Raw genomic sequence first — 18,659 nt, 5'->3', positions numbered from 1 at the left:
TGTGTGTGTGTGTGTGTGTGTGTGTGTGTGTGTGTGTGTGTGTGTGTTGAGTGAGAGAGAGGCAGGCAGGCAGAGACATTGAGGGGGAGAGGCAGAGAGAAGAGAATGTAGGCATATTCACACCAAAGTGTAGAAGCCACTGGGCCACTGCAAGCACTACTCCTCACCTTTCACCTTGGTTGAATCAAGGCCTCTCTTGTTCACTGCCACCTACACCAGCTTTCAAGGTCCTAGGGACCATGACTTCAGCGTCAGGCTTGCTTGGTACCAATTAACCCACTGAGCGTCTTGCCAGCCCAGGACTGAAGACACTTTAAAGAAGGCCTGCAGCTGCCATTCCTTCTTGCTCAGACTTAGGAAAGAAGTGCATTTTAGGTAGAGAACAATTACTGAGTTTACACAGTGTGAAATGCCACCAAGCTTCTACAGAAATCAGGGCTTTGGAGGAAGGGTAACTCAGGAGAATGGCTTAGGGCCCTATGATGGGAGCTCACTAGGGTTTTCCATCACTGGCCTAGAGTTTAAAACATTCAACATGGAACATTAGACACTTGAGTTCTTAAGAGGAGATACAATATGGTATCATCTGTTAGAATGAGAAGGAGAAAGAGCGCTGCCCTGTCCTTCCTCTCCAGCTCAAGTATTTCCGTGTGAAACAATGGGTGGGATGAGCCAGGGTGAGCATGGTCCAGGCTTCTCACGAATTCTGGGACAAGAGCAACACCTTGATTTCTGGGAAACAGAAACTCAGGGGAAAGGCAGAGGAAATGGCTGGAGCTCCTGTTGAGTGGTAAAGTATTAATTAACCCAGCACGTGCTGGCCCTGGATTCCATCCCGGCCCTAGCAGCAGCCACAACACAACAGTGGACACTATAACCGGGCAGGGTAGCACATGCCTGTAATCCCAGCACTTGGAAGGCTGACAGGAGAGGATCATGAATTTGAGAAGGACTTGGACTAGAGTGCAAGTCCTCATCTGGTTTGGGATACTTTGTAAGACCTTGACTCAAAAAAAAAAAAAAAAAAAAAAGAATTAAATAAAATTAAAAGATAAAAAAGGAGGAGGGAGAAAATAAAAAGGAACATTAGTTTCTTCCATGGCTAGAGAAGAAGGCCATAAAGTACAGATTGAAACTAAAACGTCATGGAGAGAGTTAGATAAAGGATGGATAAAACCAACAGCAAGCTGAGCAGAACACAGCAGTATTAAGTAAACAAAGGAGTGTCCAAGTCTCTATGTGTCACTGGGGAAAGACAGCTACTTTAGTGGACTCAGAAACGGGCTTTCCCACTGTCCCCGGGCTGCTCTGGACAAATGAGTTGCCCCTGAGCTTGGGACAGCTTCCCCTGACATCTGTACAAGAGAGCGATTATGAAAATCAAGATAACCAATGTACTTAGAAATGTACATTCTGCAGGGTGTTTTATGAGTTCTCAGAATCGAAGGAAGCTGTTTACACATTATTGGAATGGGGGTGCCAAGAGCGTTAGAAAATAACCATTGGTCTAAAAAAAAAATCAGCTCGGTAGAAAAAAAAAAAGAAAGGAAGGAAGGAAGGAAGGAAGGAAGGAAGGAAGGAAGGAAGGAAGGAAGGAGAAAGGGAGGGAGGGAGGGAGGAAGGAAGGAAGGAAGGAAGGAAGGAAGGAAGGAAGGAAGGAAGGAGAAAGGGAGGGAGGGAGGAAGGAAGGAAGGAAGAAAGAAAGAGAAAGAAAGAAAGAAAGAAAAGTTCTAAGCATCTCCCCCCCACCCCCCCTTCCTTGTCTTCTGCTGATTTCTTTGGAGACTGAGAAATGAAACCTGGGGCTGGTGGCATGATTCCAGTATCACCTGATAGATAGGTTCCTCCTTGCCCCTCACCTTTTGGGGTTGGGTCTCTCCTTCCTGCCAGACGAATCCCATGGTGATGGCGGCCAGCACCAGGTGTGCCAGGCGCTGCTGGCGATAACCCTTGAGGAACCTGCAGTCCAGGAGAGGCATCTGTTCAAGAGACATTAAGATTAGCAGCCGAAACACTGAAAGGTGGGAAACCAGACCTGAGGGTCCCGCGGTTATTAGAACACTGTTTGCCTTTCAACATTTAAACGGCCTCCCGCGCACCCGAGTAATCCAGCTCTTAGAGGTGCAGTGTGGGAAGTGAGGGAGGCTTCACTTCAGCGTGGGAAGCTTCGTGAGGTCCAGAGCCCAGGTTGTACCCAGTTTGTGCCAGGCCCCGGTGGTCTCAGTCTGTTGCTTTGAGAGTCGCAGAGTAAGCACCAAGGCTGAGGCAAGTGTCCCCCCACCCCCCGCCCCCAGCATCAGCAGCAGGTATGGGCCTGTAGTACCTGGAAAACCCTCGGCTTTTTGACCTCTTTAACAGTGCTACACATTTGAACACAGAGAGACCCTGCAGAGTTACAAATGTAAAGTCCCTACAATACCATGGCTCAGCTGCGTATGAGGTTTGCTCGGATCCTTGTCACGCACTCACAAGCCAGCGAGATGAGGTGGCGGGGCTTTCCACCCAGCTCCATCCCCTCCTGGTCCCCTGTGGGAAACCACAGCTCACGGTGACACGGAAAGGCCACCTTGGAAAGCTGCTTCTAGTATACAGCCCGACCACACCAGCTTTCCTGTCCTGCCTGGCCTCCTCCGGCTTGTGGCTGATCCCTTTGGCTCTCCCCGCTTCGTGCGCGCTTGAGCCACAGGGGGCAGGTGCCACTTGCAGATGCTGGGACCAATTGGCTTCCCAGGGTGGGTGGCACCGTCCTCCTCCCGCCGCTAGGGGGCAGAGGATGACAGCAGTCGTTCCCTGGTACTTGCTGCAAGGTAAAATCCCCACACAGCGTCCAAGGAGCAAAACTGTCTTAGAGGCATTTGCTAGGGTCGCAGAAACAGGAAAGAATGAGGCGGTTCTGCGGCTTGACCACAGCCCTGCTCAACTAGGATCATGCACGACTCACGGGTTTTGTTTGAAATTTTCCAGCAGCCACAGGTTTTTTTTGTGTGTGTGTGTGGTTTTTTTTTTATGCAAAAAAGAAGTAAAATTAGTTCTAATAATGTACCCTGTTGAGTCAATGTATAAAGGATATTTTAGCATGTAATCACTGTAAAAGTCTTTCAAAGTCTTCAAAAAGCTATTCTGGGTCTTCTCGCTTTGTCCTCGGCACACCTCGGTGTAAGGGAAGGAGGTCCCCGGGGGAAAACGTTTCCTAGAAAGTCTCCGCACGTTTCAGGATTGCTGGCCTCACCTTCTAAGCATACATACGATTCAAAGGGCAGCTATGGGGTCTGATTGTAGTTAATCATTTTGTCTATACAATCAGCCGCAGATGGTCAGGGAGAATGCCACACACCCTTTACCTTCCCAGGCTGAAAGGAGTGGCCACGCACACAGGTATTTCCCTTTTCCAGCTCAACTCTGCTCATTCCAGTTTTGCTTAGAACACGAAGAAATGGGTTTTGTCGTGACATTGTGTGTGTGTGTGTGTGTGTGTGTGTGTGTGACTAGAGCAGTTGGTTCTCACCCTTCCTAATGATGGAGCCCTTTAATACAGTTCCTCATGTTGTGGTGACCCCAACCTTAAAGTGCTTTTGGTTGCTACTTCATAACTGTAATTTTGCTACTGTTATGAATCGTAATGTAACTATTTAATATGCAGGAGGTCTGATATGTGGCCTCGAACCCATTGGACCAGCTGCTTCCCCCCTCCCGATGTACACACATGGTTTATTTTCATTGCTTTTCCCCTGTCATTTGCTTGCTGGAAAGGGTGCTTCTTTAGCTCCATGTTGGCTTACTGCTGCAAACCTCATGTTTAAGAAAAGCTCCCATCTACCTTCCTCATTAATAACTCTAAGCGTCCAACCGGGCTCCCTGCAGAAAACAAAGGGTCTCTCTAAAAAGCACCTTTTTAAACTTACAAAGTAATTGAAGTTGGCCACAAAATGCCGGGTACATACATATCTGTGCATACCGAATGTGTACACATACTTTACAGTTGGAGAACGGTCTCTTTGGTACCCATATCACACCTGGGATAGAACTGACATTAGCTATGGAGTGTGTGGCCTGATGTCTGAGGTCGTGTGGTGATTATATTGTGGGGTTGCAAATTATTTATACTGAGTGGAAATAGAACGCTTGTGAGCGCCCTGCACTCCTAAGGACGTTATTTGATTGTATCTTTAACGTGGCAAATTTAATCTCAGTATTCTCAGTATATACTCAGAAGTTCCCCGAATTAGCTGTGGCATCCTGCTGACTTCACCACAAAGGAGCTGAGTATTTCTGACACACATCAGGTACTTTTGTATATTATTTCTGGAACTTACCGAAAGCGTGTACTTCGATACAAAGATGAATACATACAAAGCAAGACCTTTGATTCCGTGTAGGATGGAATGGGAGTCTCTATGATGATGTGTCTGTGATTCTAGCACTCTGGGGCTGAGACAGGAAGACCTCAGACTCAAAGCCAGGCCCGGCTACACGTTAAGGCTCTCTCAGGAGGTAAGAATGTGTGTCTATTGCTATGTCTGTCAGCTACATATCTACACGTTAAGCACATACTCCTATGAAGTAGATGCTCAGTGATTCTGCATAGAGATACTGTCCTACATTAGAGCAAAGACATGTGGACTGGCAGGCGCAGCAACTTGCTGTGCATTTACATTTGTTTAACAGCTATGTTTACTAACGGCGACTTGGGGTTTATCCTTTTGTCTTTTCATCTTCTGTTATCTTTTATTTGCTATTGCTGTTAAAATGGTTACAAACACTCAGCATCTTCCCTAGGGTCTTCCTTGTTGTTGAGCTTCTTTGGGAGTATAGATTTTAGTATGTTTATCCTATAGTATATGGCTAATAACCATTTATTAATGAGTATATACCATGTGTGTCTTTCTGCTCCTGTGTTACCTCACTCAAGATGATCATTTTTAGTTCCCACCATTTGCCTGCAAATTTCATGATTTCCTTGTTTTTAATAGCTAAGCAGTATTCCATTGTATAAATGTATCGCAATTTCTGTATCCATTCCTCTGTTGAGGGACATCTAGGTTGTTTCCAGCTTCTGGCTATTACAAATAAAGCTGCTATGAACATGGTTGAGCAAATGTCCTTGTTGTATAGTTGAGCATATTTTGAATATATGCCTAGAAATGGTTTAGCTGGATCTTGAGGTAGCACTATTCCTAATTTTCTGAACAGGGCAGGAGCCTACCACAGACAGCCTCTGAAAGACTCTACTGATCGAGGTATCAAAACAGAGGCTGAGACCCCATAGCCAAACTTTGGGCAAAGTGCAGGGAAATGAAAGAAGGGGGAAATACAAAGACTTGGAGGGGACAGGAACTCAAAAAAGGAGACCAACAGAGCCATAAAAACTGAGCCCTGGGGGCCCTGAAGAGAATGATACCCCAAGGACAATGCATGGAGAGCCCATAGACTAAGTATCCAAGTGGGGTCCCTGGTAAGGGGATCAAGGACTTTCTATGGCAGGAACTCAGTGGCATGCTCTCTGATCACCTCCCCCCTGGGGTGGGGGTGCAGTCTTGCCAGGCCACAGAGGAAGACAATGCAACCAGTCCTGATGAAACCTGATAGACTAGGGTCAGATGGAAGGGGAGGACCTCCCCTATCAGTGGACTAGGGGAGGGGCATAGGAAGAGAAGGGGGGAGTAGGGAGGAATTGGGAGGAAGTCCACAGCCGGGATACAAATTGAATACAGTGTAATAAATGATAATTAGAAAACCCTTTCCTTGAGTTCCATGAGGCCCCTATTAATTTTATTATTTTAATAAAGTGTTTAATTGTCCAAAAAAATGGTTACAACAAACAGCCTTGCGTGTTCATCTTCACTTTTTTGAATGAGTGTTTCTACAAGATCAGTTGACACAAGTGGACAAGCTGAAGCAGAGCACATGTCCTGTTAATTTGCTCGTCACACAGGACTGTCCTAACTGCTGCTCCCACCACATCCTGGCTCATACCTCATTGACCGGGTGGATGAGAACAGGAGCACGGGTTTGTGGGTGTCACCACAATGGCAGAGCCTCTACCAACAGACCCTTCACCTTCCCCACTGGTGCGCAACTAACATTTTTGTGGGTTCTAGACATCAGCTAGAGAGAGAAGCCTGAGGCTTTCCCCTTGAGGGGAAATGCCTTGTGAGTTCTGGGGGACAGTGTGTATGTCCTTAAAACTCACAGCCTGATTCAGGGTAATATGTTCACTGATGCCCACTGGAGGTTTTGTATGTGTATGTGTGCATGCATGTGTGTGTGTGTGTGTATGTGTTTGTTCGCATGCACACACACACACACACACACACACGTGTAGGCCATAGGTCAACATTAGTTCTTTTCTTCTATTGTTCGCCATCTTATTTTTTCTTTTGATGTTTTTGCTGGTATAGTGCATCAACAGTGTGTACAAACATCTTTGTGAGGCTTTGCATGAGTTTTAGTTATACTTTCTTACACAGGTCAGTTTCAGTCCCTTGTTTTGGGTGGAGTTAATTTATCTGGGGTGTTCCTGAGGCCAGCTACCTGTCCTGATTTCTGACTATCCTGTAAGGGCCATTCATCAAGTATTTTTCAATCAATTTTCGTTAGACATTAAAGACCAGCAAAGAAGGTACCGAAGGGTGGAGCGCCATTCTTGTACCTCTGAAATCTTGTGGCTTGCTTGTGACGGAGTTGAAAAGGGAAATGATATACAGATAATGGATGTCGTTATACAGCAGGAACTATGAAAGGGTCCTTCAAGAAGCCATTAATGCTCACAACAATGAGACGAGGACTTCCTCCCTTTCTCAGAGAAGGAAGTGAGATTCTGAGGTGAACTCTCTCAGTTTCAGGCTTACTATGAAATCCCTGAATCAAAGTATGTTTTTTTCTTATACATTCTGTGGGGTAGTTCCAGTTTTTCCAAGACCAAGAAGTCATACTCTTCTTATTTCTCTTTGAGGGAAATTGCGTACTCTGTCACAGACATGCTTCATCTACTGACGTGCATGCAAATTCTAATGTGATGTCTGTGGGTTCCATTATTTCTCCACAGCCAGGGCTGACCCTGAACTTATAAATCAGAAAGATTTTTGATTCAACTAGTCTAGGACACAATAAAGTCAAGGTAACCCACTCGGAGGTGACCATGAGGCTTGGGGGACAAGCCCCCTGAGTGTTTCCATGCCTGTCTTCCTCATTTTCCCTTAATTTATTTTCAGTTCTCATCTATAAATCTTTTTTTACACAAACACATGATGAGGACATGATGTTTCAGGTGTTGTTCGTTCGGGCTAAGGAAGACGGATTTGCCGTCTTTCGTGGCAATGATCAGTTCCCATGGCCAGGTCGACTGCCTTATTCCCAGAAAGCTGAGGAGAAAAGGGATATGAAAATGGAAGGAGAACATGGAGAGGAGTGGCAGGAGAAATGAACAAAACAATGTACCTTGGACACATGGGCCCGGAGCTGGTGGCTCTCGATTAAGTGAGGAAGTTTGTTGGCAATTTCCATCCAAGGCTGGTAATGGTCAGGAAGTTCTGCCTGCATTTCAAACAGAAACAGCTCAGACTTTTAGATCTCTCTGGAAAGCAGCTTTGGAACACTCTTCAGGAGAATCTATGTGCAAACAGAACTAACTACAGGCCTGGCCTTAGGCAAGACTAGCCACATGGGCACACAGATGACTAGAATACAGATCTTGTGCTTATATCATAAAGCCAGGGAGGGCATAAGTGTAAACCGGATGCTTTAAACTGAGTGTGTGTGTGTGTGTGTGTGTGCTTCATAGTAGTGTGTGTGTACTTTATAGTGGTGTGTGTGTATGTGCTTCATAGTGCTATGTGTGCTTTATACTGGTGTGTGTGTGTGTGTGTGTGTGTGTTTGCTTCATAGTGGTGTGTGTATGCCTGTGTGTGTACTTCATACTGGGGGGGGGGGTGCGCACGCGCACAAGCATGCTTGAGACTCATGAGGAGTAGTGGGTTAATTCTATCACTTGCTATGGAATGAGAAGGGACCGTCCACAAAAACATGACAATAGGACCTGGTTTTGTAGTCTAAAAGTGACTTTTTTATCTTTTCTTTTCTTTTTTTTTTCTTATTTTTATTTTTGTAATTTTAGTCTTTTGAGAGACTTTTGCTATGTGGCCCAGGCTGATCTTGAACTCTCAGTCTTCTACTTCTGCCTCCCAAGTATTGGGTTGTAGATATGAATCAAGTGTATTGGTTTTTCTGTTTTTGTTTTTGTTTCAATTTTGAGAGAGTCTCTGTGAGTTACCCAGCTATTCACTGACCTTGAGGACTTCCTGCTTCAGCCTCCAGCATAGCTGGAATTACAGGACTGAACTACCTGGTTAGGCTACATCTGTTTCTGTGAATCAGTTTGTACTGAAACTCATCCACTTTCATTTGTCTGTGTCAGCTGGTGTGTGTGTGTGTGTGTGTGTGTGTGTGTGTGTGTGTGTACGCACAAGCACACAAGCAATAGAGATGACAGTTGTAGCAAAAAGCTGTATGCTACCCAAAAGAAGTTTATTCGGTCTTTTTCAGAAAATGTTACCCACACATGGATGGAGCCCAATGGCTTCTCAGTGACCAGGTTGCCCAAGTCAATGTGTGGCCTCTGAGATGGAGAAGTGGGTTGAAAACCATGATCTTGTTGATGAATAGAGTGACCGTTTGATGGGTTGGAACACATATAGGAAATTCAAGTAGAAGTCAAAGTAGGCAAAAAGCCAGTTCTCAATGGATTGGGTTTATGTATCTGTAGAAATTAAAGATATTAACCCAGAAGTATGAGGCTCAGATGGAAAGTCACTAAAAGAGAAGCCACGGAGTGTGGTTGGTGTTTCTGAAGATTATGCAAACTGAAACATGAAGAAAGTCTAGATTAGCAAACTGGGGACTATCTACAAGGCAGGCACAGGGTCTGACTCCATCGGCACAGATAAAAAGAAAGCTCTAGAGGTTCAGTGAGCCGTAGAGAGAAACCATATGGCAGTCAAAACTGAAGAGGGTTTTATGAAAGACAAGAATCAGAAGATCAAAGGCATCCATATACAGTTAAAGTAAGGCTACCCCTTACACACAAAGCAATACAAGAGAGTGTGTGCGTGTGCTGGTTTCTCTATGTCTTTGCTACAGAAATCGAAGTCAGAAGGTGATGAATATTAATAATTAATATTCAGTCATATATTTAGTAAATCCTTATTTATTCATTAATCAATAGTTTTTCCCAAATAACCACACAATGCGACTATGATTCATTCAAAGCTAAGCACACAGGTGAACGTGATACCTAATCTATCATCCTACTATCAATTTATCTTCCTCCCACCCAAGATCCCAGGAACTTCTGTTGTTATCATCTCTGGAATCTGGCCGTTCTCCTCCTGTCTTGCACCTCTCGCTCCCAAGATCTTTCTCTCTCCAAAACCAACGAACCAGCGCCATGTCCCTCACCTCTGCCCTGCCTAGATTTGGCCTTTTAATCAGCCAATCAGAAATAATTTCTTAGGCAACGTTACAAACAACATTCTGGGGTAAGGGCATGTTTGCTCGTGAAAGACAGCAAGCAGAGCTCAGGGAGCAACGTACTTGACCATCAGATATGAAGCACCAGACCATGCTGTTGGAGTCAGTATCTTGGAGGCCAGGTTCAAATGCTCCTTTGCTGGAGAGGTGATGGACTATGTGGATGGGCTTTTAGGAGCGACATCGGCGAAAGGGAACCTGCTTTTACAGATGTCTTCTAAGAACGAGGGCAGTGAGCAGTACAGTCTGTTGCTGTAAGAGATGCAGTGGAAAGGAGAAGAGCATGCTCAAGGGCAGAAGGTCATGAAGAAGGGGAGGCACCCACAGGGAGACTAGAGAGGAATAAGCCCTATGCTAAGAACTGGGGAGAGGAGAAGGGACCTCACTCTGTGCAAATGTGACAACATGGAGGACAGAAAGAAGACAGGGAACTCAAAAATCCGCATTGGGAGAAACAGATATCAACAGGAGACAAACACATTGGGCCTTGTTGTTGGGCAGGGGAGGGGCATGAACATCTGAACTTCCTGTGATTCTGAGCTCAAACTCCTGGTTAATTTGCAACCCCATTGTTTCCAACATCTTGCCAGAAACTCTGAAAGGTTTGAACTTCCTTTAATCTTCTCTTTTCTTTCTTTGACTCTGAAGTAATTCAGGCCAAACTGGAAGCCCTGAATCAAACTTCATCAGAAAGGGTGGCTGGAGTTTCAGACAGATGGAAGTGTTGCTGGGGAAGCTCTGCATCTGACTCAGTCATTGGTCTCCTGTATGCATGCTTTGTGACACCATCAGCAACAACACAGTTAACAGTTAATGGGGGGATGACCAGAAAGAGCCGTAAAAGTTGGGGAAAGTAGGCTAGCCAGATGCCCCAGAAGGTAGGACTAAAGACCTGTGGTCATCAGGATCCCACAAGGTGGCAGGAGAGAACCAGTTCCCGGGACAGTTGTCCACTGACCTCCAGAAGCACATCGTGGCACCTACATATTCTCTCTATGTCTCTGTCTCTCTCCCTGTCTCTCTCTCCCTTCTACTCCTCCCCTTCCCCTCTCCCCCTCTCCCTGTCTTTCTCTTTCTCACACAAAATAAATAAGTGCATTTTAAAAAGAGTTGAAAAAGGCATGTTGACAAATTTTCTGGGAAATCTCCACTTAGACTCAGAAAACACTTGAATATGTCTCCTGGTTAAAATGTATCTTCTGGTTATTAACCAATCCCTCCCCCTCATCTCTTTGATCCTACGCCTGTAACCACCAAAGATCATGGAGCTAACTTGTGGGTTTGCCTCCCACTTCTCCCATTCTTAGCCAGAAAGAAGAGTCTTTGCTACGCGGTTGCTATTCAATCATGATACTTGCTTCTTGATTCCTAGCAAAGGAAAAGAGATTGTCTTTTGGGTCAAAATTGCAAAGTGGGCATTCAAAAAGCATAAGAGTGCCCCAATTCTTACCCTCCTATCTTGAGTGATAACAGCTGGAAAATTCCGGTGTGGTTTGTGCTTTTCCTAGTATGTTAGATGTAGTTTCCAGATTGTTATCAATTTGTTACTGTTCTAGTTTTAAAATTTTAAGATTCCTGCAAGTTCAGTTTTCATAAGCTTTAGTCATTGGATTTTTCTTTGTTTTGTTTTAAAACAATGTGTTGTTCCATAGTCCAAGCTAGACTGAAACCCAAAATGTCTCCGAACTAGGGTGTCCTCAACTTCATGGGAATCCCCCTGCCTCAGCCTGCCAGACTGTGATTACAAGTGTGCACTGCCATACCAACTTATGTATTTTATGTGTATTTTAAATAGCTGTTCCTAATGGAATAGTCAAACAAAGCCATATTTCACCCATTTTTCTAGTCTTAAATCATGCTTGGAAAATTCCTCCCCTCCCAAAGCCTTTTCATTTTTTTTTTATCTCTAATCTTCTTACTAATGCTTGTCTTTAATCCATGTGTGATTGTGTTATGAGACTCCTCTTTCATTATTTCCACAGTGAAATGCAGACAGTGTAACAGTTGATACCAACTGTCGTTTTGACAGGATCTAGAATCGCCAGGAGACAAGCCTCTAAGCAGAGTGGTGAGGATCCACGTTTGGATAGTGGAGACTGGCGCCAGCCCACAGGCTGGGTTCCTAGACCATATGAAAATGAGAAAGACAGCTAAGAGCTAGCAGCCATCTCTCTCTGCTTCTTGGCTGTGGGTGCAGCATGGCCAGGCACCTTAAGTTCAGGTCCCCATGGCTTCTGCTGTACCCCAAAACTGTGACTCAAAACAACCTCTCCCTTCCTTTTGTTCCATTTGTCAGGACATCTTATCAGAGCACAGGAAAAGTAACTGAATCGGAAGCTAAGACTCAGGAGGTTAACTCTCCCTGTGTGGCACATGCATTTTGCCAGTGGCCAGGCCAAACCCCTTCTGACACAAAGTTCATAGAAACTTCCCAGTGCTTTTCCAGGATAAACACACAGAAGAGGGAAGGAATGTGGGGTCAAGAGCAAGAAACAGAGAAAAGAAAGTTGGAAGCTTTAAAGCTTTAAATGGTTTTTGTCATTCATTCAGAAAACCAAAAGACCCAGAAGTAGGAGTGATACAATCTTTGCTCGCTCTCTCCCTCTCTCTGTCTCTCTTTTGAGACACAGCCTCTTGCCTTTGTCCCTAGAGTGCTGGGATTCGAGATTTGCGCTATGACACACAGGCTTGCATTCCTTTCTTTATGCAAATAAACAATCAGTTCATTTTTATTTATCTTTCTAAGTAAGTTAAAAAAAAAACCTTTACAAAGCACTGATTATAATATAAAATGTGTGCCAAGAACTCACTTAGATCATTGGTGCTGGAAAACCAAGACAGTGGACTTGACTCAAAGAGCCCGTGAGTGTGCTGCCAACTTTTGAGAAAAAAAAAAAAAATTGCCAGGTTAAAACACAATCAAGTAATGCTTTATAGAGCCATAGATTACAAACATGATGTTGTCTTTTCTTACTTTCTTTTCTTTCTTTCTTTCTTTCTTTCTTTCTTTCTTTCTTTCTTTCTTCTTCTTCTTCTTCTTCTTCTTCTTATTATTATTATTATTATTATTATTATTATTGAGACAACGTCTTGCTATGCAGCCCTGACTGCCTTGGAACTCACTGGCTGGCCAGTGAGACCAGGCTGGCCTCAAAATCAAAGAGATCCACCTGCCTTTGTCTCCTGAGCACTGGGATTAAATACCTATGCTACCATGCCCAGCATGGGTGGCGGCAGTGGGTGGGTGTTATATTTTCTGCTCAACAGAAGCTCAAAACTGTGTAAGTAACGTGATATCAGCTATCGGTTCCACCCAGAAAACACAGGGATGCCTGTCCATTGGATATCCATAATCTTAGAGTAGGCCTGCTAACTCAAGAATGACAGGTAAGGGACACAGCCCATTCCTTTTGATTTTTTCTGTATATTATCTTTGACACATTTAATTATATATGTGTGTGATTTAATTACATGTGTGTGTGTTTGTCAGCCTACCCCTGTAGTGACAACTAAGGGAGTCTCACCTGAAAACTTAAAAAGAACGTGTTCTAGTCCAGGTGAACCTCAGAAGTTGAGGCAAGGAGTATTAAATTCTGCGGAGAAGCTTCGTGAGCAGTGTGAGAGGCCTTGCGAGCTGTTTAGCTGTTTGCAAGAGCAGTGGGAGACTCATGGAGCTGTCACTGGTCGCCTTCGGTGCCTGTCAGTTTTTGCCCACTTGACACAAGTCAGAAGGAGCCTTCCAGGAGGGAGTGCTTCTGTCAGATTGGCCTACCAACAAGTCTGTGGGGTACTGTCTTGATGGGTGATTGATGGGGAAAGGGCTAGCCCACTGTGGGTGATGGCACCGCTAGGCAGGTGAGCCTGGGAGGTTTACAAGGGAAACTGACCATGAGAGTAAGCCATGGAACAGCACTCCTCCAAGTTCGGCTTCAGTTCCTGCATCTAGGCCCTGCTGGAGTTCCTGACCTGACATCACTCAGCAATGCACTATGATAAGACCTTATAAGGCAAATAAGCCCATTTCCCCCACACACACCTTTAAGTTGCTTTTTTTTAGTGTTTTATCACAGAAACCAGAAGCAAACTGGAATTTAGTGAGTCACCGATTGAACCCAGAGCATTTCATAGCTAGGCAAGAGTGGAAAACATGAAACTGTTTTCATGGGCCAGGAACTGCTATTTAGGAAAATGATGGTGTCTGAGACAGAGTCAAATCCCTTGCCAAAGGCTGTTTCCAGAGGGCTAAGGCTACTGTAGTGACAGTGAGTTCAACTGATAAAATAAGAAAGGTTGGTTCCAGGCCTGGGATCACGTGATCTTGTTATCATAATATTTTACATACTGTAGGAGAAAGCATAATACGAAATAAGATAAGTATTTTGAATAAAATATAAAAAAACGTTATGAATAAATTTTACTGTTTGTATCCTATTTCGATATTATAAAAGATCAAAATTTTGTCCAAAAGAATCACAGCAGACAAATAAATATGGAGGACTAGAAAATGGAAATTAAAACATCCACCGAAAGCCTGTAGGCCAAAGTGGTACAGTCCATTACCTAACACAGCGTCTCTAACTCTAGAGCACGGACAGGTATGGAAGGCTGTCCAGTGCAAGGTATAAAGAAATGGCCTGTAACCAGGCAGTGGTGGTGTACACTTTCATCCCAGCACTCAGGAGGCAGAGGCAGGCAGATCTCGGAGTTTAAAGCCAGCCTGGTCTACAGACCGAGTTCCAGGACAGCCAGGGCTACACAGAGAAACCCTGTCTTGAAAACCCAAGAGGAGAAGGAGAAGGGGAGAAGGAAGAAGAGGAGGTAGAGGAGAAGGAGAGGAAAGGAAAAAAGAAAGAAAGAGAGAGAGAGAGAAAGGAAGGAAGAAAGGGAGGAAGGAAGAAAAAAGAAAGAAAGAAAGAAAGAAAGAAAGAAAGAAAGAAAGAGAGAGAGAAAGAAAGAGAGAAAGAGAGAAAAGCAAAACAAAAACAAAGAAATAAAAACAAAACCCCACAGAAACAAATGCAAAGGTTCTCTGATTGTGTGGCCTTGTGTTTCCTGAACATCTTTGTTATTGATTGATCAGTTTTTATTTAGTCTTATTTTTGTCTACATGTCTCAGGCTGGCTTCAAGATTGAAACATGTTATAGGCAAACCTTGAACTTGACATATTCCCATTTCTGTCTGCTAGTCCCTAGGAAGACAGACATTTGCCATTTCATCTGGCTAACTTATTTAGTTTTGATCTTTAACTTGTATTATTCGTTTTTATGTTTTACAAGGTCTTCATACGTGGTAACAATGAACTCAGTCACTGAGTTTATGTCCCCCTCAGTGACCACTGATATTTTTCACTCTTGCCTGTCATTGTCATGGTCTTTTACCTTTTCATTCCTAAAAAAATCAGGTTTGGGAATCTCAGGAAATGACAATTATTTTTTTTTTCCTCCAGTTAGCATTACTGAGGTTGCTCCATCTGCTCACACTTTGCCCAAGTCTTCAAAAAGCAAATTGTCCTCTAGGAACTAAGAATGTGGTATTATTCAAAGAGGGATCTTTAAAGATGAGATTATCTGGGGTTAGCTTGGGTCTTCAAACCAATGAGCAGCATCTTTCTAAGAAAACAACAACAAAAACAGCCCTGGAGGAGCCGCAGAGCAGCTGAAAGCCATGTAAAGATGAACACAGGGAAGAATGCCAGGAGCCAGGGAGCAGTTGAAGCTCCCAGAACCCTGGACAGATTTTCCACTGAAGGCTTTGGCCTGAGTGCCTGACACCTTAGTTTTCAGACCTCCCATCTCCAGAATTCAGACTGAGTCTCGGCTAGCTTAACCCACCAGAGTTTGGGTCCTATGTAACAGCTGTTCTAGGAAATCAATACATCTTGGGAGCCTCCTGTACGAGGTGTGTGCTTTCCAGTGCTGAATTTAGCATTAATTCCTAGGATGTGTTAGCCATCTCCTTGCTCCCTGGATTGTCTTAAGACTCTTTATAGTTTGGGTGGCTTGCTAGAAGACAGCGTTTTCAGTTGCTTCACCACTTAAAACTCTGGTTTCCGGTTTAGGCTCTACTGTTCCTTCTTGCTTAGACCTTGGTAGGTTTTGAACTCAGAACAAAAGGCTGAGGTGCCTACTTAACATATCAAAGTGGACCTGGCTGCCAGGTTCTCCCAGCATCCCTCAGTCCCTACCTATTGTTACAGGGTCCTCCGGGCTGACATACACTGCTCCTACCCCAAACTTCTCCAGCCCGAGACTGGCTGCCCTTTCCCCCTATATAATCCAGCCATTTTGGTTACCGGTTCTGTCTTTGGGGCCTCCTGGCTGCTCCACTGGCACCTCCCTTCCCCTCCCCATTCTCCTCACTTGGCTCAGAATCATGACCTCTCTGGACTCTTCTAATGTCACTGTCTCTGGCTAGGGAGAGCTCTTTTTTATTTATAATAAACTTTCTCCTCTCCTCGACCACACCAAAGAGCAATCATGCCCTTTCCTTTTTATTTCTTTTTTACTTTTTTTTCCTTCATCTGGTGCCAAAACCTGAAACCACTCATGTCCTTTCCTCTATTTTCTTTTTCTTTCTTTCTTTCTTTCTTTCTTTCTTTCTTTCTTTCTTTCTTTCCTTCCTTCCTTCCTTTTCTTTTTTTTTATTCAGGTCTTACTGACAGTGTCCCCATTTTCTCTCCTCCATTTTTTTTTTCATTTCCTAATACCAACACAAAAACCTACACTTTAGCCATTATATCCACTTTTATTTTTATACACATTTTCCAACCTTGGTCAAAGTTAACCATTATGCAATCTGGCCTCTTTGTCCCTGTTATCAACTGTGGATACATTGTATTTCAAGTCCTCACTCTGCCTAGTCAGATGTACCCAGACACCATCAGGGACAATGTCACGTAGTCCTTCTGTCTACCGCTATGGCACCAAAGGAATCTAATTCCCCAAACCCTGCAGGGTAGTCAATATGTCCAGAAATGAGATCCACCCGGACAACAGGAAGACTTCTGGGCATTAGATAAAAACCAGCATACCTCAGGGACTTGTGACACGGGTTCCCCTCTTCCCTAAAGGAGTCTTTCCCCTTCCCCTTGGAGAAGAGATACATGGCTACTCCAGGCTTCTTCAGAATCACAAATACCTGTTATACGTTTCAGAGTCCATGCTAGCTAGCACCCTAACCCTTCAGGCCTCTTCCCTTACCCTAAAGTCCCTGCACCTCAGGGGCTCCCTTCCCCCAGCTACTCATTCTTCTTATAACCACGCTATTCGTGCTAAGTTCTACACACACACACACACACACACACACACACACACACACACACACACCTTGCCCGCTGCTGCCTCTGCTCTTCCTCCTCTCACTGTTTTTCTCTGTTCTCTGTTTTCTTCTGTTCTCCCAGATAGCCCTGGCCATGTCCAGTCAGATGGCCATACTCAGTCTGCTTCTTTCTCTCTGTGCTATGGACTCTTCTGGATGCCTCCAGTTGTTCTTGTCCTCATCTCTACAACAAAACCTTCCCCTTCTCCATAGCAGGGAGCGGGTCATGTCATCAGCTTCCTGTATTTTTGCACCTTAGCTAATTCCAAGGCCTTCTAGGAGCTTTTGCTGGCGGTGGCACCTTCAGGGCTGGCTTTGCCGGCTTGTTACCCTCTGGTTGGGCGGGCACGCAGCGCCGCGGCCTGAGTACACAGGGTGAGGCACTGACGTTGGGACTGTTTGTTAAACCCTCCTAACGGTCCCAGCACGCAGCTCAGGAGCCACTGCTCTAGCCTGCCCTGCCCTGAGTGCTGCTCGAGGAAGTGACTGAAATAGAAGTCACATTGTGTTTACGAAGGGCACTAAATCAATCCCCAGAGCCTGCCACTGCAGGTCTCAGCTTGGCTACAGCCCTGCCTCTTGCTGCAGACTGACTTCCTTGCATTCTTGGTCTGAGGAGGTGTTTTGCTCTCCTCCCTGACATACACAGGGGACAGATGTCTCATCAAAGAATTCTTGTGTTTTTTTTTTTTTTTTTTTTTTTTTTGCAGATGTGAGGAGCGAATTTCCACAGAGACTCTGGGAATTAGAAGTCTCTGAATTTATAGAAATATCTGCATAGTGTCATACCTTCTGATTCAGGAGCCAACTATGTTTTCTTCAGTGAGACTTTCTGGCAAGGATTTATAATACAGAACCCAGTGACCACCTGAAAGAGATGCATCAAGGGCAGCCCAACACTGGCCCTTGGCCTGAGAAGAACTGGTCTTGGCTGTGCCCTGGAGCAGCGGGCTGAGTCACACCCACTGTTCTTTGCTAAGCAGTGATGTGTTGCAAAACTATTTGTCCAGTAAGATAGAATTGAGTCTGTCTTGACCTTTGGGGTAGCCAGGGACTGATTCAAATCGAAGTTTCTTCCTTCTCCTTTACCAGAAAAGACATTTAAAACCCTCACATAAATGAAAGAAAAAATTAAAACAGGAACAAAGAATCATATTGAAAGCACTGGATATAAACAAGTAATGGTTGGAATAGGGTATTTTTCTCTTCTGTGTGAAGCAGGGCTGGGGATTTCTTTCAAACCACAACATAGATTCTTTCTGAAAAATGAGAGGAAAACTTGATATTGCTATTGTGTCTTATCTGGTCCCAATATTTATAAAGAGGAAAGCAGCATAGAAAACCCTGTAGCTACGGCCTGACCTGATGTTTCCCTGCTTTGCAGTGTTATCTCTCCAAACTCAGTACACGTGCTTTAATGATGACAAGGGTGTGTCTGCCATCTGCCCTTCCTCTCCCGTGAACTTGGAAGGATGGGAATATTCTGGAAGGAGGCCAGGTATGGGGCAGAATGGTGTGTGCTTTGTGGTGTTTTGCTTGAGGTTTTGAAACAGTTTTGAAACAGAAACAAGATCACAAGATCTAGCTGTGTAGCCCAGGCCGATCCCCCTACCTTCCAAATACAGAGAGAGAGAGAGACTATGAGAGGGTTGGTGGCACAGAGGAGCTGGGGGAAGCAGCCTTCAGAGCCCCTCCCTCAGCAAATCCCTTGAGGACTCTCAAACCAATTCCCATATCAAGGAAGAAATCTGACTTTTAATAACTTCATGAGGCATCAGGAAGTCATGTCAGGTGCTTTAGTTTAGAGAATTTATAG

The 18,659-nt window shown here is 44.5% G+C and overlaps 1 protein-coding gene across 7 annotated transcripts in view; it reads right to left on the bottom strand.

The window, feature by feature from the left end:
* Ido2 (indoleamine 2,3-dioxygenase 2) overlaps positions 1-18,659 on the bottom strand; it is a 119,085-nt gene that overhangs the window by 98,929 nt on the left and 1,497 nt on the right. For all 7 annotated transcript variants that reach the window (XM_055593446.1, XM_055593444.1, XM_055593445.1 and 4 more), the window contains exons 2-3: positions 7,438-7,533; positions 1,860-1,979 (exon numbers count right to left, since the gene is read on the bottom strand). In XM_055593446.1, the coding sequence (XP_055449421.1) occupies positions 1,860-1,979; positions 7,438-7,533 (216 nt within the window). The remainder of the gene's footprint in view (positions 1-1,859; positions 1,980-7,437; positions 7,534-18,659) is intronic.

This window comes from Psammomys obesus, unplaced genomic scaffold, assembly GCF_907164565.1.
Source record: "Psammomys obesus unplaced genomic scaffold, mPsaObe1.curated_primary_1811, whole genome shotgun sequence".
Lineage (NCBI taxonomy): Eukaryota > Metazoa > Chordata > Mammalia > Rodentia > Muridae > Psammomys > Psammomys obesus.
The sequence above is the reverse complement of the archived record's forward strand: the minus strand, read 5'-3'. Positions and strand labels throughout refer to the sequence as shown.